Source organism: Zonotrichia albicollis, chromosome 22 (genome assembly GCF_047830755.1).
Source record: "Zonotrichia albicollis isolate bZonAlb1 chromosome 22, bZonAlb1.hap1, whole genome shotgun sequence".
In the NCBI taxonomy this organism is placed as follows: domain Eukaryota; kingdom Metazoa; phylum Chordata; class Aves; order Passeriformes; family Passerellidae; genus Zonotrichia; species Zonotrichia albicollis.
The window spans coordinates 75,017-96,585 of NC_133840.1; the positions used below are offsets into that span (position 1 = coordinate 75,017).

The 21,569-nt window shown below is 40.7% G+C and overlaps 3 protein-coding genes across 6 annotated transcripts; 2 read left to right on the forward strand and 1 right to left on the reverse strand.

Moving 5' to 3' along the window:
- Positions 1-1,890: 1,890 nt before the first annotated feature.
- On the reverse strand, positions 1,891-13,882 carry FBXO39 (F-box protein 39). Of its 2 annotated transcripts, XM_005496600.4 has the most exons (4): positions 9,659-13,882; positions 8,705-8,881; positions 7,056-7,660; positions 4,681-4,754 (listed from the first exon to the last, which is right to left on the reverse strand). In XM_005496600.4, the coding sequence occupies exons 1-3, from the start codon at positions 10,670-10,672 to the stop codon at positions 7,532-7,534; spliced, it is 1,320 nt and encodes a 439-aa protein (XP_005496657.1). In that variant the 5' UTR covers positions 10,673-13,882; the 3' UTR covers positions 4,681-4,754; positions 7,056-7,531. The 2 variants fall into 2 exon arrangements, with proteins under 2 accessions (XP_074413287.1, XP_005496657.1); XM_074557186.1 differs by lacking the exon at positions 7,056-7,660 and having other exon boundaries at positions 1,891-4,754.
- On the forward strand, positions 2,343-6,824 carry TEKT1 (tektin 1). Its single transcript, XM_005496599.4, has 7 exons — positions 2,343-2,532; positions 2,906-3,071; positions 3,281-3,409; positions 3,842-3,985; positions 5,152-5,374; positions 5,964-6,160; positions 6,449-6,824. The coding sequence occupies exons 1-7, from the start codon at positions 2,343-2,345 to the stop codon at positions 6,606-6,608; spliced, it is 1,209 nt and encodes a 402-aa protein (XP_005496656.2). The 3' UTR covers positions 6,609-6,824.
- PIMREG (PICALM interacting mitotic regulator) lies at positions 12,580-20,740 on the forward strand. Of its 3 annotated transcripts, XM_074557189.1 has the most exons (6): positions 12,580-12,822; positions 13,809-14,128; positions 14,929-15,260; positions 16,019-16,114; positions 16,946-16,992; positions 18,186-18,323. In XM_074557189.1, exons 2-5 carry the CDS (start codon positions 13,838-13,840, stop codon positions 16,974-16,976), a joined length of 750 nt encoding a protein of 249 aa, XP_074413290.1. In that variant the 5' UTR covers positions 12,580-12,822; positions 13,809-13,837; the 3' UTR covers positions 16,977-16,992; positions 18,186-18,323. The 3 variants fall into 3 exon arrangements, with proteins under 3 accessions (XP_074413290.1, XP_074413289.1, XP_014129389.1); XM_074557188.1 differs by lacking the exon at positions 16,946-16,992 and having other exon boundaries at positions 12,581-12,822; positions 18,186-20,740; XM_014273914.3 differs by lacking the exons at positions 16,019-16,114; positions 16,946-16,992 and having other exon boundaries at positions 12,584-12,822; positions 18,186-20,740.
- The last annotated feature ends 829 nt before the right edge of the window (positions 20,741-21,569 follow it).

Genomic DNA, 21,569 nt, shown 5'->3' on the forward strand with positions numbered 1-21,569 from the left:
CGCTGGGACCGTCCCGTCCGGTGCGCGCAGCCCCGGCGGCCGTGGAGCCGTTTTCTAGCCCTGTGAGTCGGTAGAGAAAATCATCTGAGGTAAAACTAAAAAGTTTTTTTTTTAGTCTTAAAAGTTTATATTGCAGGATCGGTTGTAAATTTCATATTAACAGTTTGAAAGGCCATTGTCTTTTACGGTAGCTGACATTGATGAATAGATTTGTGGTTTGTAGCTTTAATTTGTGGCAGTGTCGCTACAATCTGGGGCAGGACAGCACGCGATACTGGGTTTTCAGAACAAAACAGCATGAAGTCCCACCGGTCCTGCAATAACTTCGTGGAAAACCACCACTGGGAGTTTCCTCACCTTTCAGGGTGACTGAGCACGTTTTCAGAAACATGACATTATCTCTGCTGTGCTTTTTTTTTTTTTTTTTTTTTTTAATAATGTTACTTCTTTATCATTTTGTGATCTTTTGGAACATCGTCGGATTTCACTCTGAGAAACTCTGATCTATCTAAACTGTAGCAGAGCTATACGGAGGGGACACAATTGTACCGTCTAATGTCAAGCTCATTTATCTCCTTCATCTCTTGTGTCTGGCTCCCAGAATATTTTCCCCCAGTAAAGAATATTGTTGACGTAAAGATAGAGCATACTACTAAGGATATTTTATGACTGACATTTTAGATAGCTGGATACTTAATACGCCTCTCATTTGTTTCACAATCTTTATGCATTTCTACAACAAATCAATTGAGAATTACTGTCTAGAGCTCTGGGAACTATGAAAAAAATAACGTACAGCGAACAGGTGGGCTTTTTCCTGAGAAATCTTAACAGGAAGTGGGTGAAATGAAGCACCACGGACTTGTGTGTGCTGTGCCTCCTCCAGCCGGTGCCACAGCACCAAGCTGCTAGCAAAGGTAGCTGCGGTAGTTCCCACAGCAGCCGATTTGTTTGCCTTGCGTGCAGTTCCAGCCGCTTCCTGCAGCATTGAGTCGCACATTTAAAAAGAACCTGTGCTGCTGCTGAGGAGGCTGAGAGACTCTTGAGGGGTCTCTGAGGCTGAAAGACCCTTCCTAGGAAAGGGGAACTGAGGACGTGGCATTTTGCCAGGGTTTGAACTTCAGAGCAGTTGAGCGGGGAGGATCGAGGTCAGTCGGGAGATGTGTGAGGACGAAGGAAGTCCAGTTCAGGGTGGCTGTGCTGAATGGAGTGTGGGCAGAGCTGTGTGTTGCTGCGCAGTTGTGTGCATTTGGGCTCAGCAACTGTCTCAGGAACACTGGATGAGCATACTGCAATAGGAAAATTTATAATCAAACTACTTTGTGCAAATTCGGGGCATTGGTTTCACCCTCCACTAAACAAGTGTATGCTCAGTATGCTTTGTTCTTCTTCTTTAATCCTTTCTGGACTTTCCCATTTCCTCATTTGCCTGCTGAATTTTTTCCTTCAGCTTTTCAGGTCCGATTTTGATTTGGGGTTTTAGGGTTTGGTGTTTTGTTTTGTTGGTTTTGTGGTTGTAGTTTTTTTGTTGTTGTTGAGGTTGTGTTTTCTTTTGGGTTTTTTTGGTTTGGTTTTTTTTGGGGGGGGGTGTTTTGGGTTTATTTTTGGTTTAGTTTTTTTTTCCCCTTAATCATCATTAGAAAAAAAGTCACCTAAAGGCATTGGAACAGCTTGCCCTGGGAAGCGGTGGAATTCTCATCCCTGGATGTGTTCAAAAGGCATGTGAATTTAAAACTTGAGAATATGGTTTAGTATTGAACACAGCTGCGCTGCATTAACAGTTGGACTCAATGATCTTAGAGGTCTTTTCCAACATTAATAATTCTGTGGTTACATTTCTTTTTACAGTCTAGATTTTATCCATTTCTTCTGTCATATTTTTGAAAGGTGTTTGCTTCTCCAACCTCTGTGAGGCTATTTATCTTTTATATTTATTCACTTTTTCTTTTGTTTTCTGTGATGGCTTGTTTAGTAATTCCATCTTTCTCCACAGGTCTCCTTTCTCTTCTCCTTCCTATTGCATAGTCCGTCTTTTCCTTTCAGATCCACTTCTCTCCTCGTAAATTCCCCTCACAAATTCTTCTGTTTCTTCATTCTCCCACTCCAAACATATCAGCACATTCTTCCCTACTCATCAGCAAAGACTTGGGAACTTTGAGCAAAAACTCTTTTTTTTCATATCAGTGTGATTTTGCAGGTAAAAACAACAAAATATTTCTCATCCTTATACACCTGTCTTCTCCCCTTCTTGCTTTGGCAGCCAAATATAATGCTATTTCTGTTTTCAGGTTTGATATTCCAAAAACTGACCTGCATTATATCCAGAAACTTTCAAAATAGTAATGGCCAGGCTGTTACAAGATCCATCTAAACTTCATCCCTCAGAATGGTACACTGCAAACCAGATGCAGCGTGCCAGTACAGAGTCCCAGAAATCCAGGTCAGAATGCATGACAGCTGAGAGTTGGAGGCTGGTGGATGAAATAGAAAAGACAACTCAAAAAACCCAGAGTGATGTCAACAAGAAATTAGGTAATCCCATGTCTTCTGCAAGGGTCAAAATGTTTTATTTGAGCTATATTTTCAAGAAGGATTTAGCAAATTAATTGATAATGAATAGGAGTATATGTCAATGCCATGCTTGTTAATGTCATGAAAAAATCAAAAATATTTTATAAAATATTTTGAGGCAGACTCTTTATTTTTATAACAAAACATACAAAAAGCTCTCTTAACCAAACCTCCTGACACAGGGTTGCTAAACTGTTTCCACACAGCCCACAGCACTACAGGCACTCCACTATAGAATAAGTCTATTTGTAGCCATACCTAAGACCTGAGCTGCAGTCCCCTTGCTCATAGAATGGGCCCATATTAATATATGTCTGTTATTTTGATTCTATAGAACAGAGACGGGAAGAGATAAAATTCTGGAAGCAAGAATTAGATAACAAGCTAGAACAAATTGTTCATGAGACAGAGATTTTGTTGACTTTCAAGAATAGGCTGGAGAGAGCTTTGGAGGGTTGCAAAGAGCCCCTTGTCGTTGCCCAGAAGTGTCTCCTGTACAGGTGAGCATTCAAGGAGACAGAAAAAGTCTAGGTAATGAAGCTTTAACAAATGAGAAAAAAGACTGCAAACTAAAGGCCCACCTCTCTTTACAGTGAAGTCACAGTCTGATTTAGGTGTTACAGCACTGAGGAGAGTGGAACTTTATCACCTCTATTCGATGCAGGCATTTGAACAATGTGGCTGATAGTTTTTTCCTTTTTTCATGTAGGCAGAGGCGAGTTGGGATTGACTTGGTGCATGACGAAGTGGAACAGCAGCTGCTGAAGGAAGTTGAAGTCCTCCAGGGGATTATTGCTTTACTTGGACGTACATTGGAACAAACAAATGAGCAAATCAGGTGCAGAGGCAGAGAGCATAACAGAACACTAATTAGATGAAAGTTAAGACAGCCATAATACTGAGAAGTTGTCAGGCTGAACACAGGTCCTAAGTTATCTTCAATGCTAAACACTAGCAGGAGGTCAGTCCTAATTCATACCACTCAATCAGTAGTGGTGAGAGGTTCTGCTTGTAGAATACAAAGTACTTGTGCTTGATCCTTGGTCTTCTCATGATCCAGTCCTGTGCCTTTAATTTCAGTGAGAATTGTACCATCAATTTATAAAAAGGCAGCTTCATACTGTAGATTTTGTCACTTGACAACTAAGAGTTCTTACACGATGATTTCTGTAACAGCATTTGAATTATCTAATGCATGTATGCATACATACTAAGGATACCTGTGAATGCCTACACATGGTCTTAGAGTTTTGGTTGTTTTTTCTCCTAGACGGAACCGTTCAGCAAAATACGACCTGGACATGGATCTGAAGGACAAATTCACAGCTTTGACAATTGATGATTACTGTGCTAGCTTGACAAATGACACTCCTCATATTATATATGCTGATAATGCAGTGAAACTAGAAGGAAAGTAAGTGGTTCTTTAGTTCAACAAACATGTGATGATTATACAGATAATATGGGCTGTCCCAGTAACAGTAAGATTATTTTTGTGTAAAAAAGGCTTTATCTTTTTGCCATGTAATTGTTTCTTATACTTCTGTTCATCACTTCTGTATCTGTGTAATATGTCTGGGAAATAAACCACAACAGTTATGCTCCCAGTGAACTGCAGTTTTTTAAAAAGTTTTTGAAAAGTTTTTGAAGCTCACAGTTAGCTAAGGAAGAATTTCACATATTGCTTAAACACAGAATATATTTATTGATCTTAACTTTTTTCCTCTCCCACTGGGGAGAATGCTGGACTGAGACCCATGAGGTGTCAAGTCAGTTTCTGACTCAGACATTAAGCTGTCAAATGTGCCCATTCTGCATGGCTTAGTTAGTATGAAAGGTTTAAATGCAAAAATAGCTACCACAGAAAAATGGGCTGAAAAGAGGAGGTGTACTGAGAAAACAATTTGTGCAAGAGCCTCATAAAATCCCTGTTGCTATGTAACAGCTAGCAAACTTGCAACACCAAGAGGCTGCCAGCACTCAAAACAGGTTATGTAACTCAGAGCACACCCAGGATGGTGTTGCCTGCTATGTGCAAATGACAATTAAAACTTTATATATTCACCCAATGACACAAGGAACGAATCCTCTGAAGAACTTCTCAAACACCCGCCTGCAAGCTTGAGGCTGGGCTTCTCAACTGTTGTTCCAGGCAGATACTGTAAGTGTCGTAGAGGTGAACTCTGTGAGAGAATAAGTGAATGTGTTGTGTAAATAGTTGCCTGCTATTAATAGTAACAGCTTAATTAATGAAAGATGTTCTAAGAAATACTGATTATTATGTGTGTTTCCCGCCATGTTAACTTGTAAGTTCCCCTTTGCCAGGGGAAAGTAACAGCAAGGCTCCTCTATGTCTCTAGCAAATTTGTTTTCATTGGACTCTCATCTACTTCATTACAAAATGATTGTGACAGAGTCTTTCCTTTGTATCTGTAGCACTCCCTGGACATATGGCACTTGTGTGACATGCGGTTAAAAGTGCTGCTTTGTTCTTGATTTTGTGGCACAATTACAGATTTATGAAGTCATGGAGGGCCTGCTGCTGTCTGTTGGTGACCTCTTATTTTGATTCCCTTTCAGTTTTGTTACCCCTGAGGACTGGATAGATTTCACAAACATAAATGTTGAAAAGGCTGACAAGCAGCGAAACAATTCTTTGGCACTGAAGGCACTTATCGATGGCATCCTCTCACAGATAGCAAATGACATGCGCAAGCAATGTGAGATAGTGAATAATGCTTTTAGAAATAGGGTGAAGGAAGTCAAGGATGCCAAGCACAAGCTAGAGACACTTCTTGCAATGGTAAGTCATAGGGGACAGTCAGTGAAAAAGTGGAAACGCAAGGCTTGGGCTATCTACCAGTTTACCCAATCCAGTGGGTTGCACTTATCTGCCACATTTTCCTTTTTGTTCCCTTCTCCGTAAAAGTAACTTTAGATTTTTTTTTCTTAGCTCTGTGTGCACCACCAAAAAGACGAATTTCTGGAGTCACTCATGCAATATAAATGTTGCTGTAGCCATCAGTAAAGACAGGATTTTCCTTGTGATTTTTAGTTGCATGAGGCTCCTATAGCTTTTTCAGGATTGTGATGTAAGAGCCTGATAATTGATAACAGCAGGGTCAATGTGCTCAAAATCTGATACAGGAAAACTGAGTATTAACATTAAAAAATATTAATTGCTGAGCATAAATTTCTGGGTTTACCCAGAACCATGTCATCTGCTTTCCAATGAAGGAATCATACTCCTGGCTAAGCTTTGAAAAATATTATTTGATGAAATAACAACATATTGAGTGGTACTGTGATTGTTGCAACTATTAAAGTAGATGATGATGGTTTCACACGTTGTAAGAGGCAGTGTGCAGAATTTCATTGTTGGATTTGTTAAGGTAATGGATGAGACTGCCTCACAGGAGAAGAACATTGCAGCCTTAAAGAAAGCAATCACTGATAAGGAAGCACCTGTGAAAGTGGCTCAAACCCGCTTGGAAGCGAGGAACCGTCGCCCCAATGTGGAACTGTGCTATGACACGGTGCACAGCAGCCTGATGAGTGAAGTTCAAGAGATTACCAAAAATATTCAAAGGCAAGTGGAAATTATGCAAGCGGAAAATCTGTGGTATTGGTTAATTTAATGTGTTAGCATGACAATGGGTCCCAACTATTCTCCCTGAAAAGTTGGGAATTGCTTTTCTTTTAAGGGCAGGACACTTTAAGGGAAGTTAGTGGATAGACTTTAAGGGAAGACAATGGATATTCTCTGTGAATCCCTTTCCATCTTTCTTTTTCTTGCTCAGAATTCCTAACCCTTATGAGAAAAAAAACCACTACCCATGTGTTTTCAACTAATGCCTGTCTCTATTTTCCCTGTTAGATTAAAGGATGCATTGGCACAGGCTCAGACAGAGCTGAAAGGCCTGAGCCGCCGACAGCTTTCCTTGGAGGAAGAGATCAAGGTCAAGGAGAACACACTGTACATTGATGAAGTGCTGTGCATGCAAATGAGAGAGTCTGTTTGCATAAACAATTACTGAAGTCGTTATACTGGGAGACTGTGCTCCAAAGAACCAGCTCCTGCTGAAATTTTATTTGCAGGCTTCCAAATGTATTGGTTTCCAAATGTAATGCTGTCTAGTTGCACAAGGTAATTAAAACAGACCTAGTACTACAGCTATCTTACTATCTATGCTCTAAAATGTTTGATGAAATCTTCCACTTGGCAATAAAATTCAGAATAATGAGAAATGCCCCTTCTTCCATGTTTCTCTCATGTGTAACTAATGATATCTTGTGCCATTGAAAGGTGTCAGAAGGCAACTGTGTGGAAGCCAGAGCAGGAGTGTCCTCATAAATCACTTATTGGACAGCTGAGCAAGAGGGAGGGATGTCTCTCAGGACTGGCCATGTGATGTTTTGTTTTTATCTTAGCATCTGCTGCTAAGAACTAGACAGTATGGCAAACTTAACAGGACCTAACTTACCTGACTGATACACTAGATAGTGCATCTGTCTGCATCTGAATTGAGATCAAGTCAAGGCTGACTTTGGGAAAATCACTTGTTCACCCCGTGTCTCAGTTCCCCCATTCGTAAAATGGAAACATTGAGGTGGGCTTCAGTGGTAAATGTTTGAAGCTCTGCAATGAGAAGTGCTGAAAAAAGAGGAGGGTCTTATTTTTATCAGAGATGCCTGTAAGGGTGGAAAAGGGATCACTGCTTCCTGTGGTTCTGGCAAGGAAAACCAAAGCAAGGGAAAGAATAAATAATGCTGGAGACAAAAGAGTCCAGTTCCCAAGTCCAACATTTTAATGCATGGAGTTTAAAATTGTCCCTTGCTTCTCACTTGCTGGAATGATAACTCCCTTTTAGAAGCACTGATGTCAAAATTCAAATCCCTTACTAAAGCACTCCAAAGGATCCATTAATGCAGATGTCACTGGGTGTTCTCTTCCTGTAGTTTATACCATTGGGTAGGTGATGACAAAATAATTAAGTTCTGAGTCAATCAGGTACTTGAATTTCCTGTAAATATCAGCCAGCAGCCGCTCCTCCTCAGTGCTGTCATCTTGGGCTGTATAAATCCTGACCTGTATGCACAAACAGCAGTCATGCCTCTCAGATATAGGGAGCTAAACCCGTTACAGCTCATGGCAACAAGAAGCATCTGTGACTAATAAGGAATCTAGAGAAGCAAAATTCCTTGAATTGGAATAGAATCTTGATGCTTTACTCTCTCCCCACTCCCAGCTGACTGAAAACATCATCTCCTGCCAAAGAATTTTTGGGAGGTGTTGGGAGGAACGGGTTAAATAGTGGAGGACTAGCAAGAAGGATTGTAAATCACTCAGGTGACCTTGCAGATGGACATAGCCCTTGATAACCCAGTATGAATGCCAGCCAGTGATCCTCTGGCACGGAGCAAGTTTAACTGTGCCTCTATCTCCACTTGTATGTGTCTGCCTGGGGGTTGCTTTGGGGATGCCTCGGTAAGCAAAAGAAGGGAAGCAAATTTACTCTTTATCTTTTAGCTGTGGTTTTGTGGTTGTCCCTGCTGTCTGCCTGTGCTGACTCAGACAGGAAGAACAAGGTTCTTTTTACCCCCAGAACTGATGCATCCCTGGGATCTGCACATATCTGTAAGGACCTACAGAATTCAGATTGTAGCAGAGAAGGTAGCATGTCAGCATGGTTTACACCAGCTACCAGTTGTGGCTTGGCCTCAGTTCAATACAGGACACCTAAAGGGTGTGATGTGTTTGTATCTTTGCAGTTTAGTGGGATTCAGTCCACCTTCCTTGGTTATAGACATAAGCACTGAGCCTGAGAGGTAACTGAGAAACCCTGGAAGTAGGAGAGGGCTTGAAGTAGAGGTGGCAGAGGGAGTGCCAGTCTAGGAAGGGCTTCTGGAATTTTCAGGACTTCATAATAAACTTCTATAGTATCTGTATGTGGCTAAGTAGGGTTGGAAAGCCTCCTTTCTGTGAGTGGCTCCCAAGCTCTTTGGTACTAAGGCATAACATAGGGAAGATAGTTAGATTTAACATTTATGTAAGTGATCTTTGCCTGGGCATGGGGACCTTTGGGTATAGGAGCAAGAATGGGAATGAGAGTTTTGAAGCACCAAGTCTTACCTTTATGGTAGTCAAAATGCATTTCCTTTCTGCACGGTTTTGTAGCAGCCTCTCCATAAAGCTGACACTTAGAAATGCCCAGACTTTCAGAAATAACAACCTCTTGCATGATAAAACAAGCTGTAGCAGCTCATTGTCCAGCAACTCATGGTCATTGTTTAATTCAAGTGTTAATTTCTTGGAAAAAAATGAACACTGTTAGTACTACTAAACAGATGTTGCATGCAGTAACTACAATTCAACAAATAGTTTTCCAAGTTAACAAAAAAAAAAGTCAGCAGATCAATTTCATACCTTGATATTAGCTGACGATCTGTTTTGCATTATGGCAACAGTGTATGTGCTACAGTAAATCACTGTCCTCCTAAGAGGGGGTGATCCCTTGTGCATTTATTAGAAAACACTGCACCTACAGTCATACCATGATCTTACCTGACATAATGAAAATTATCCCAGAGACAAGAGTAGAGCCAATGGTGGTTTCTAGAAAGCTTTACATATCTAAGGTGTTTATTCACAACTCTGCAATGGAAACAGGACTTACAGAAAGCTGCCAGCAGCTGTCAGGCGTAAGGCCACTTGTTTCCCTCTGGCATGCAAAGACCTGATGCTTGCTTATGTGGGTCAGCTGTTGCAAACCTTTGATGACACATCCCTTGTGACACCAAAGTGCTTTGACACGGGCACTAGTTAATTTAGATATGCTATAGGACATTTGTGTATTGCCAAAATAGAGCAGCCTGATAGCATTATGGAGGGTTATAACTGGACAAGGATAATTTCATTAATGACATTATGGATGAAACCCTGAAATTTCTTAGGAAAACTGCCCTCTGAATGTAAAACTAAAGCGTTCAGGAACTTCTGTTGCTGACTGCTGTTATGCCGAAGGCCTACATGATTGCTTTGTAGAGCTTTGTGACACTGCAGTGCGGTGTGTCTCGTTTCCCTTACCTGCAGACCATGCCAGTAAGCTGGGAGAAGGTTGGTGAGAGTAGGTCTCATAGTCCAGTCTGGGTCACTAAAATAACAGCTCCGTAGGCTGATGCTCCTAACTGGGATCTCCTCTAGCAGGATCCTAGCTAGGTGATCATGCTTCATGACTCTTTCAAAGAAGAAGTTCACATTCAGTTTTGGGGCTCTCCTGGCCAAGTTTGCCCATGACATTCCTGAGACCACTTGCCCATGAGGGTCATGGATATGACACTTGATATTCAAGGTGCACAGCGAATGAGAGCTGCGCTCCCGCAGGATGTCCAGCAGTTCATCAGACATGCAGTTGTAATTGAAAGTCAGGATGGTCAGCCTGTGGAACTTAGACATAGTTTGGTGGAACAAGGCACTGCTGTAGACAGAAAGGTGAAGACTGAAGAAATCCTCAATATTGATTTCAGATATAAAGCTTCTATTTGTCAAACTGCTTAGAGAATTCAGAAGCTCACAGCCTTCTTCCAAAGTTATTCTTGCTCCTTTTAAGTTAAGATAATCAAGTTGATTGCTCATTCTTTTCAGGAAGGCAGCTAAATTCTTGATAAACTGAGCCCTAACCACATTTCTCCAGATCAAGCAGTCCAATTCTAGGTACTTGATGCTCAGGGATACTAGGTGACTATTACACTTACCCAGGTGTGAAAGAAGACCTCTCATAATCACTTGAAATTTTTTGATAAAGGGAGTATTGTAAGGATTCGATAACTTGATCTCAAGGTGCTTCAAATACTTGCCAAATTTCTTGGTATACCACAGTGCACTTTGAAACTCCAGTGTGCGTGCCCTTGATGGTTGGCCATAAAAAGTGATGGTTCTGCATCTCCAGAGAGATCCAGAGTGCATGGCACAACTCCATTTTTTACAGACCAAGGCAGCCCGAGATCTGTCTCTGTCATCTAACCAATGGAAGACATGCCTCAGACAGACATCAGGTAGATAGGCCCAGGAGCTTTGCTCGGGTTCACTGTCATCTTCCATTGAGAGGACTTCTCTTCTGGGTCTTAAATCAAACCAACATGCAGAAAGCTGTGGGTGCCAACATAATAGGCTTCTAAACAAATGGATGAAAGTTTGTTTCTTCACAATCAAAACCAACAACCTCTGTACTCCAGCTGTCAAACAAGCCCTTGAGTCTAAAGTTTAGTCTTACCTAAATCAAAAGAAAAAAAGAGTGAAGAACAATCACAGTACAAGCACAGGACACATATTATAATTTTTGGGCCTTCACCTTCAGTCTAGCTAAACAGTGAAATGGTATCAAATGCTGCGACAGTAGCCACATTGTCTGCAAAACCTTTGGTTGGCATCAGCTGCAATTAATTGAGCATAGTCTGTGATCTGATGCCTAGCGTTTGAAAGTACTCGGTACTTTGGGCTGCATAAATTTGAACAGGACCATCAGTGCAAAATTAGCACTAATGACTTTTCATAGCCTTCTAGGGTACCATTCCATGACAATCAGTACCCTGCCTTAGATTAAGGCTGGATAAAAAAAAAGTTGAAATGGATGGAAACAAGAAGTGCACCATACGAAGAAGAAAACACGCAGATCCCTGAGAGTCTGTTTACAATTAGAAAAGCTCAGCTATTTCTATTTTAATTGTATAAGCAGGCATGAAAGGACAGGTTGATACCACAATTAAGCTTCAGTCTGCTGTTAGTCTTTTTGCCTACAGTTCTTATGTCACATAGAATCTCTCTGCCTGTATACATACTCGTTTCAATTAGCACTGTTTCTATTCTTAGGGATTCCTCTGCCCACTCTTGCCATTCAAAGTACCAACCCACATCCCCAGCTATCAATAAAACCCTTAGAAACTGATCATGTGGTCTGATTACTACCTGACTCTCTGTCTCTCTTGTATTTAGCACCTCCAAGAAGAGCTCTTTGTTTTGCAGAACTATTAGTCATTTAGGAGGTCTCTAGATCAATTTCCAAAAATCCAAACCAAGTCTTAAAATATGGTGTCTGAAGCTCCAGTTTGCTAGTGAGAAGAACCTGAAACTTTTGCTATAGAGAGTGAGAACACAGGGGAAGAGGTCTAACACTTCAGCTAACTGGAAGCCCTGAAGGCAATGGACAGAGGAAAGCAGAACAGAATATATGGCAGTAGTACATAGAAACACATCTGTTAATAAAGGATGTTTATTACACTGCACTCATCAATATTAGCGTGTGAATACAAAGTGGCACGAACACCATCAAGTGGAACTTTTTTAAAACCAGAGTTCTTATGAATCTATAAAAAGTATGTTTGTTTATGAGCCAGTGGTGTGATTCAACAGGTATCCTGCAGTGTTGTCTTGGCTTTTCCATCACTATAAGCGAAGTCTTAGTTAAGGAGGTGTTCTGTTCTAGCTGTCAGCTCCGAGTTTAACTTGGTGGGGGGAAAACATATCTTTGGAAAAAAACGCTGCTACAGTTCTTTCTAGAGCAATTTTTTTTCATTCATAAGTAATTTCAAGATAAATGAATGCTTTGGATGTCTTGTTTGCCACTAGGGTAAGAAAAAAAAAACCCAAATAAAAATAAAATCCCCCACCGCTGAACACATACATCCTTTTCCCTTGGCCCTCCTTGCTTCAGAGGGCATCCCGAATGGTTTACGATCCCATACGGACAGTTACACTAGCTGTCTCCTCCAGCAAGAGCTGCACAAGCCCGTGGAGTAAAAGCAAACAAACAAAGACCTTCTAAGATTTTGACCGATAATTACCAGAAGCAACAGGAGCTGTGGCTTGGATACCCAAGTGGGCAACCCAGCCTGAGTCCTTTTACTAGTCCTGCTGACGCGGATCTCTGGGCCGAGGTCCGCGAAGGCGCCAGAGCCGCGGGCGGGCGGGGGCGCAGCGCAGCCCCTGCGGTTGTGCCGCTGGGCCCGGACATTCCCCTCAGCCGGCGCAGGCCGCTCCCTCACCGCCGGCTGCGCCGCGCGCGCCCGGCCGAGTAACGGCAGCCCCGCGCGGGGCCCAGCCAATTGCGGCGGGCGGCGGCGGCGGCGGCGCCAATCCGGGGGCTCGGAGGGGGCGGCGCGGCGTTCAAACGCGGCGGCCGCGCACAGAAGAGCTGCTGTGGGGAGCTGGTGGCTCCGTCCCGATCCGGGTCCCGGTCCCGTGCGGCGCGCTGAGTGAGTACTGCCCCGAGCAGCTGCCAGAGAGGCCCAGTCGCGGCTCCCTTTGCCCGAGTCCGTCTCCTCCGGCCTTGGCGGCACTTTTCGCGCTTGTTGCTACTGTCCCAAGTAGGCGCAAAAACGGCATCGGCTGGTCCCGCCCAGTCCCGTTAGCCCGATGTGGCGGCGCGGCGGGGAGCACGGCCAGTACCCGCAGAGCAGAGTTCCTGCGGCGAGAGGGGCTCGGACGAGGCGTGGGCCCGGGTGTGTCCAGGGGCCCGGCCGGGGGCTACCCCAGAGCGCCGTGGCCTGCAGAAGAAAGAAGGCACCGCGCTGTCCTGTGCAATACCCGTTTAATAAACACATCATTGTAACCGCAGGACAGCAGCGGCGCTCTCTCTCATTTCAGTCGTATTTGTTGACTAGTGAAAATCAAGGATGGATATGTTTAAATTACCATATGTCATATAGATAACTATAACATTTTAGCCCTTCTCACCAAAGTCTTCTGCTAGTAATAATCTTGTCTGTTTCACGATTTACGTATCCATAATCATAACTGGGACTGAAGCAGAAGCCTTCAGCTAGCAAGTACGGCAGGAGACAATAGCAGCTGTGTAGACCTGTCTCGCTGTGGAAGGTTGTTTTGATTAAAGAGAGCAAAAATTTGGGATGTCAGATCTTGATCTGAGACATAAACCAGAAATATGCACTCATACAGCATTCTACCTCTCATACTAGAGTTTTCCAGTGGAATTGCAATACAAGGCTTCTTGACGGACTTGAGCAAACCTAAATAGCCTTAAAAATCAACCCTGTTCTCTTTCAACCTGTTCTCTTTCAAAAATCAATCCTGCTCTCCAACTAAAAGTCTGCTCAGCTCTAGTTTTCTTGTTTTAGGCAAGTGTAACCGAATATATTCTGTAACAGTTTCCATTTCTCTTTTTTTACACTGCTTTATACCTTGTTCTGCCTAAGCTTTGCTCTCATTTTCATTGTTTTAGAAATAAAGTTGACCAAGAGCTGGAACAAGATGGCATCTGTGCTCCAAAATGTCAAAGCAACAGTGGCGAGGAGAAAACATCGGCTCCTAGCTGACCTCAGTGAGGATGAGAGCCCTGTGCCTGACAAATTCAAGAGAAGGGCCTCTCTGAGTTCTCTCAATACCATTCGCATGTCTTTAAGGAAACGGGTACCATTAAAGCCAGTCGAGTTGAATTTTCATAAAACCCCAACTAGGGAAAGTCTGGAACCAAGGCAGAGGTGTCAAACTCTTCAGACTATTAAAAGAACAGCAAAATATGCTTTTGGAACAGTGTCCCAGGTACTTTGTCTTTGCAGTAGAACATAGATAGAGTTTAGTTTTTGCTTCAACTCCAGTACTAAGATTTCTGAATACTGTACTGAGTGCTCTATTCCAGAGAGTCCATTCCCACACACTTGCACACCTTAGTGTTTGTCTCATAGCTACTAACTTTTAAAATCTTTAATATCTTTTCCTAAAGTGTAGACAGGCAAATTATGGATCTGGCAGAACATGGAGGAAGGTGAAAACAGTTTATTTTGTTATAAGAGCTTTTTCCCTGTTGTATTTAATCATATATTGCAGCCTTTACACAGAGGAAATTGGGTAGAAATTGCCATAATTTGCAAAGAATGGTTACTGAGAAATGTGCAGCACTTTGGATTTTTTTTCTTGTATTTATTCTCCTGTACCCATACTATTTACTTGCATGTTCTTTATTATAGTTAATCTAAATTTAGACTGACAAAACCTGCCACGAGATAGCAGAGTAGCAGATTCGAGGTTGCACTTCCCTTTCTTGCAGACCTCAGATTTTTAAATGCATGCGTTCTGTGTTGTGGAGCCTGAATTTTTCCAGCATAAGAGCAGCAAGAGCTTTGTCCAATGCCTGCTCTGAAGTCCTTGATGAGTGCCAAAGGCTAGGGAAGCAAGAGACTCCCTATTCAAATGAGTACAGAAGTTGAGATGCATTCATGTTAGTTGAAACCTGATATGAGCATGGAAGCTAGTAATTCAGCCCAAATATTCCTAGCCTTCCTGGTTCCAAACTCATGGCTAATTGAGTTCATTTCGCCTAACATGTCTAATGCTTCTTTCAGAAAATACAAAAGTCTTGCCAAAGCCCAGTACGCTCAATGGTGACCTTTCCAGCTGAATCCATCAGCAGAAGCTGTGCAACCAGTTCTACCAAAAAAAGAACTGCTACACCTCAAACACCTTGCTATATGAGTGTTACTCCAGCAGCCAGTTCCAAAGGCACTCCAAAGTCCAGCAAAAGGGCCTTGCTTGGGCCAACAAAGGTGTCAGAACATAGAGAATGGATGGATATCTCATCCTGGCTTGGTAAAAATGCTCTCTCTCTCCGGAGATCCAGAAGAGCAGCAGCACTGAAGAGCCCTTATTCATCTCCTGCTCCTTCCAGCAGAAAGATGTAAGTCACATTTGTTTGTAAACTCTTTTTTGATTTTTTTTTTTTAATTTATTACACTGATTAGAGTATCTGATAAAGTGAAAGGCAAGGTATGAAGTTTTCTGTCCTATTCCCCTGAAGCTGTGTGCTGCTTGAATAGCTAAGAAAGTAGTTCCAGCTCCCTTTATAGACTGAGCTGGAACTACTGTATAGCTCCCTGTACAGGGACTGAGCTATGCATAAAGCTGAAACATAAAAAGTAATTTTTTTTAGAGACATACCTGAGTTTTTTGCTGGTGCCTTTTGGGTAAAGGAAAATGCTCAGTATCTTACTCTGATTTAATTGTAACTTTTCCAAAGCTGCTGTTTGTATTCCAAAGATACCAGGAATGCCTCTGCTTATGCTGAGTTCTTTATAAAACGTAGAGAGATTCCTGCCTCAAAGAACAAACACAAATTAGATCAAGGGTTGGGAGCTAGGGAAATAATAATGTGCACACAGGTTTTTCTTTTGGTTGAAGTCACAAGAAAGGTTAAAGCTAGAAGTTGAATCCAAGCCTTGTGAACCTGAATCCTATGTCTCAGTTGGAAGATAGCTGTTCGGGGGATGAATGGAGACGTGAAGCAGTTGGCCAATGGAATTAAGAGTATAATTTCCACAGCCCTAAACTTCTCTGGGTAAAGTCTAGAGGTAACAAGAGTGGTACTTCAGGGATGAAGGCTTGAGTACTGTCACCTAGTCAGCCTGTCCTGTGTAGCAATGACCATTCTGTTTGCAGAGAGTTTAACTGTGAGCTGGAACTGGTCTCCTCAAGGATTTGCCAGTTGAAGCATATCTCCCAAGCATTTGATGATGCCATTGTGAAAGAGGAGAGGTAAATACTGCTAAGTGTCCCTCAACTTTACCTGCCACCAGAACATAGCCAATTGCAGGCCAAGTAGTCCCTGTAACTCAGGATTAGGAATAGTTGCAGAAGTTTTTCAAGTGTAATGTAGTACATCTGTTTTTTCTTAAAGATACCTGGGAAGTTTAAATCTGCAGTTGGATTTGCAGCTTCTAAAACCTGCCAAATGCTTTACTTGTCTTCAGTTTCCTTGTTGTGGAAGTCAGATTTTTATCAGGAGCCTACCTTTGACCTTGTGTGAGAACAATCCCTCCCTGACTCTTGTCTAAAAAAGGTGCCAATCCAGACTGGGGGAGGAGGTGGGAAAATTCCAGTGTACTAGCACAGTCACTGATGTCTGCACATCCATTAAAAAACCCTTTTATTAGGTAGCATTATGTTAACAAACAGTCCATGGTACCCAAATGAAGAAGCCTCTTATAAAACACCTTTGTTAATCCACAAGGTGGTAGGCTGCTGTATTTGTGAAGGTTATGTCATTCTGAATTAGACATATTAAGAAAATAAAAATTAAAGGTCAGAAATCTTGTCATAGGGTGATTCCCTAAACTTCTTCCTCTCTTAGACCATGTAAAGTATTCAATAACTAAATGTCAAGCACCTCAAATTTTCTAAAGAGAGTTTAGCATCAAATACTTTACTTACAAAGAGGTAAGGGTTTAACATCCCAGATAATTGCAAAAATTTGTATCAATGGGACCATGTCTAGATAACTATAGATTAAAATTTGTATCAAGTTAATTTTATCATACCCATTGAAGGTTCACTAAATCTCACTCCTAATATTCTCCCATCTGCTAGTGATGTGACAGTTTCTCTCATTCGTAACTGAAGATAGTAGCAACCAGGTAAAGTAGTTGTTCACCTGGGCTATGCCTGCATGCATCTGTGGGGAGAAAACCTGCTGTTTATAGAGAGAAAGGCTTATTATCTCATGCTTCTTTAAGGCAGTATTATGTAGAACCACAGGGTTCTTCCTTCATATTCACCGTGGCCATCTCTGCTACAGCAGATCATTGTGCAGTTGTAAAACTTCACCTCTAAATTATGGATTAGTGAGTCCTCATGCGTTCACAATGAACCCCCTATGCAAACATCAGCTTTTCTCACTCCAGATCAAAAATGACTAGTACTAATCTTTTTGTTACTCAGGATCAGTTCTGACTGGTTACTAATGATCACAAAGCATGACAGAACCAACCGTTATCCTGAGCTGTCTGATTTTACAGCCTTTCTTTTCCATCCCTCAAATTTTCATAGTAGTTTAGTCTATGCTATCACAATTAACAGCAGCTCATAATTGTATTGGTGGCATTTTTAAACACAGCAATTGTACCCAAGTGGATGTGACATAAATATTTCCACACATTATGTTGGAATTGTTCTTTTTGTTAGAGGGAAAGGTACATCCTGAATACTATGTCCCGTTTTAGCAACAAAGACAGGTGCAAGACACTTCATTGAACTTTTCAAGAAAAATGAGAGCAGTTTCAAATGCTGGACTGACAGTTTCAACACTCATCAGAAGTGCTTCTGCAGTACAGTACTCCTGCATGTGTAGATGCATACACTGTGCTCTGTTACTGCCTAGTTGCCTACTGGAATAATTGTGAAATGAACTTTTTTTGGAGGTGCCTTTAGCCTTGCATGAGACTTTCTCTTCTGGTATCCAATTGCCATGAGTTTTAATGTTAGTGCTTCATTTTCATTTTTTTAATGATGAAGCAAGTCTTGATCCCAAATGATTGTTTCCAATTCAAAGTATTGTTCTAATGTTTTGCATTGTAATGAATTAGATTATATCACAAGAAATACTCCTGTTGCTAGTTAAAATATCACAGTACTTCATTTGTGTACTTGCCATTTACATTCACTGAAGATAACAAAATACTTTCTTGCTAGTGTTTAGAACAGTTACACAGTAAAAGTGTACCAGACCTCTTCCTTTCTCCCGTCTGTTTTCCAGCAATATGTGAGATAACCAGTTTATTAACTCTACTGACTTCATGCTGCTAATGGTAGTCCTGTTGTTCTTCTGCAGGCAACAAGCAATATCAAACTACTACTATCTAATGGCACGAAACTCACAGTCTGTACATCGATCCCTGAAACCATCTCAAGCTATCAGAAGGCAAGCAAAGAAACTCCATCAAACACTTGGTACCTAGACAGAGATGGCTGTAACTATTTTTTCATGTTTCCAAGTTTATGAGCACATATAAGGAAGGGGTAGGGAGAGGTCTGAATAGCACCTGAAAGGCTGCACTCTATACACTTAATTGAGCCATTACACATTTTTTTATGAAACAGCTCAGGACTTTCCTTGCTTTCTCTTTTCAAGTAAAGAGAGAAGCAAAACAGTACCAACCACAGTGTATTATCCCTGCTGAGATGAGGGAACTGTCTTGAAACTGTATTTCGTGAGGCAGTAAGTACTTAGAAAATGATGCTGAACTGGCCAGTAAGAATGGCCAAAGCAAGGGCTTATGACAGACTTATGAGGGGTAATCCTAGGTAAGAGTAGTGCTTAAATTGGTATCTAGTAGCCATGAGATTCAGCACAAATACTTTCCATGTGAAAAAGATTGGTCTATTATTTTGAAAGCCTAACTCGTTGGGGTTTTTTTTGGTTACTAGCAAACTAAAGTTATTAATCATATTAGCTGGAAGTTAACAAAACAGTAGTGGCTTCTTTGAGTTCTAAGCAAAACTGCCATTCCAAAGCAACAGGATTCTGTGGAGTCACTCATGCCACAAGAACAGAGCCATTTTAGGACTCTTACTTTATGGCCTTAAGGATTAGCCATCTAATCCTATCTTAGGTAGTTTGGCTCCAGACAAATCAGATCAACTTTGTAATTTCTTACTGATGCTTTAGATAGCATCTTGGCAGTTGAGTTAAACATTGATTTTGTGCTGCATCTGTCTTTTAGTTATATACAGAAATTAATGTAACATGTTGTAACTACTCTGATTAGTTAATATCACAGTGGAAGTATTTTGATTATGTATACTTAGCATTTGATACCTGTATTTTGCTTCTAATTACTTTTAAAAAAATTAACATTCATTTGACAAGCCTTTTTTGGTCTGTCATTCAGTATAACAAAGTTTAGTCTTTCACATGAAAGCAAAGATTTGTCAAGGTTTTAGAATTCAACAGCAGGGCTGTTTTCCATGGTAAGCTTTGTGCAGGCTTCTCCAATTATGTTCACTCTAAAATGAACTTTCAAACAAAAGACTGATTTGGGAAACTTTGCTCTACTTGGTAATTTTTAAAATGTTCATGTGACCTAGTAGTTCCAGTGTTACTAAAATTTTAATGGTATCAGGTATAAATATGAAAAGCATTCAATTATGATTTATGTATAAGTATTGATTTTTAAACTTGCTCCAAATTTTTCTTTTTTTCTTTTCAAATGAACCCATTTTAAAACATTTGAACAGTTAATGAGGCCTCGAAATATGAAAGCAACCCTTCCAACCTGAAGACTTCTAGACTTTCAGATAACTGAGAATTTTAGCTTGTGTCATTTCTTGACCTAGTGTTTGTGTGTGTTTTGTGGGTTTTTAAACAACTTTTCTATATGGAAGTATAAGTATAGTATCTCTAAGTTGTCCTTTGTATGTCCTGAAACTACTTCTATAAAGCTTTCACAAATATGTTGTCTCATTAGTGAAATGCTTTTTTCTATGACTTTTGAAAAGGAAGGAGAGTTGGAGATTTTTGAAAAGTTGACCTCCAATCTAAGTATTATTTCAGACAGATCAACCAGCTTCTATTTATAATGTTTCCACCAGCTATTCGGACACATACAATCATGATCCAATATTTCTCAAATTACTGGTAAGAAAAATCAGTGACACTGTTTGTTTAAAGGCAAGAAGGTTTTATTTAAGTGGCTAATCTGTTTTAAGATTTTAAAAACCAGCTCACATCAAAATCTATAGCAGTTGTAGAAATCTTACTCCTTATTTCATATTAAGAAAATCATTTTTTTACATGTTTGAATCTTTACAAGGCAGCCATAAGAAATATAAACATTTGTCACCAGATAGAACCTTCTCACTGACAGTATTTAAAAGTATGCACTTAATAAAACTATGGACTGAAAGAACACCTACAATTTCAAGTTTCCTTGAGTGAATTCAGTTGTAAGGGGACTGCCCCTTTTCACCCCAACAAATAGAAAAACAAGTTATGCATAAAACTTGGGGTTCTGTGAGAGAACTGCCATTCTGGGCTGTATACCAGTCATCCAGGTATAACACTACCTTTCAAACTCGCTATCTGTAAATCATGTTTCAGTGTTGCGATCTCTAATATTCCATCTCCCACCATGTCACAGTAAACCTGCCTCTCTCTTTTCCCCCTCCTATGTTCTATACATCTGTACAAATGACAAATGAACTGTAAAATTTATCTCCCCCAACCCCCTAAAATTCTATTCCGTTTCAAGGATAGCTTATTAAGATTAATACAAGTAATGGGTAAACGGTAATAATCTCTGTTTGGGCTTGACCTAAAATGAGTGAAAAAGTCAACACATGACTTCAATTCCAGTATCCATGCACATGATTCTAGCTGTTCCAGGTCTTATTTCTGAAAAACAGATATTTTCATCTAGAAAAATGTGTTATTACTTCCATTTTTATGGAAGTTCTGAATTTAGGCTTATCTATAGGAACATACTGTTACCTTGAGTGACTAAACATAATGGAAGTCTTAATTACTTTCAAAAACCCACAATTTCTGCTTAAGCTTTGAACACAGACCATGAGGAATCACTGCTCTTAGAGAAGGTAGGCTGGAAGGTTTTGTGTGTGTATAGGAATTCTATCCTGTACCAGCTCCAGATGAGGATGAAAGTGCCACTTTCTCCCCTGCATGCCTGACATGAACAATTCAATGCAGAAATCTTGAATTCAGATGCCACAAGTCAATCTCTAATCAGAAAAATCATGAAATTGTGGTGCATAATCCTCATCTCTCCATTATCAAGCCAATGAGTTTACTAAAAAGATACCCATGCTCCAATCAGCTAGTCCTATGATGATGTACTCACCTTTCTGCAGCCTAGATGGCAACAGGGAAAAAAAAACTGAGGAAAATCCTACTTGTTCAGTAACAACTGTTGGACCTACAAATTTTAAAACAAAATACCTACTAGTTTCAGGTATTGTTTTAAATCCTTATTAAAAAAGCTTTTAGCAAGTTTAAAACAGAAATGGTATAGAAAGAAGGGAAAAAGTTTTCTCTTTCTAAATTTATTCCATAAATTATACTACAGATTCTATGATGATACTATAGATCTAAGTATTGAGGATTTGTTAAATACACGCATTAGTAGTGTCCTGGCTAAAGAAAGACTGCAATGTATAAACAGGACAACTTGTTTACTACTAATGGTAAACAAAGGCTATT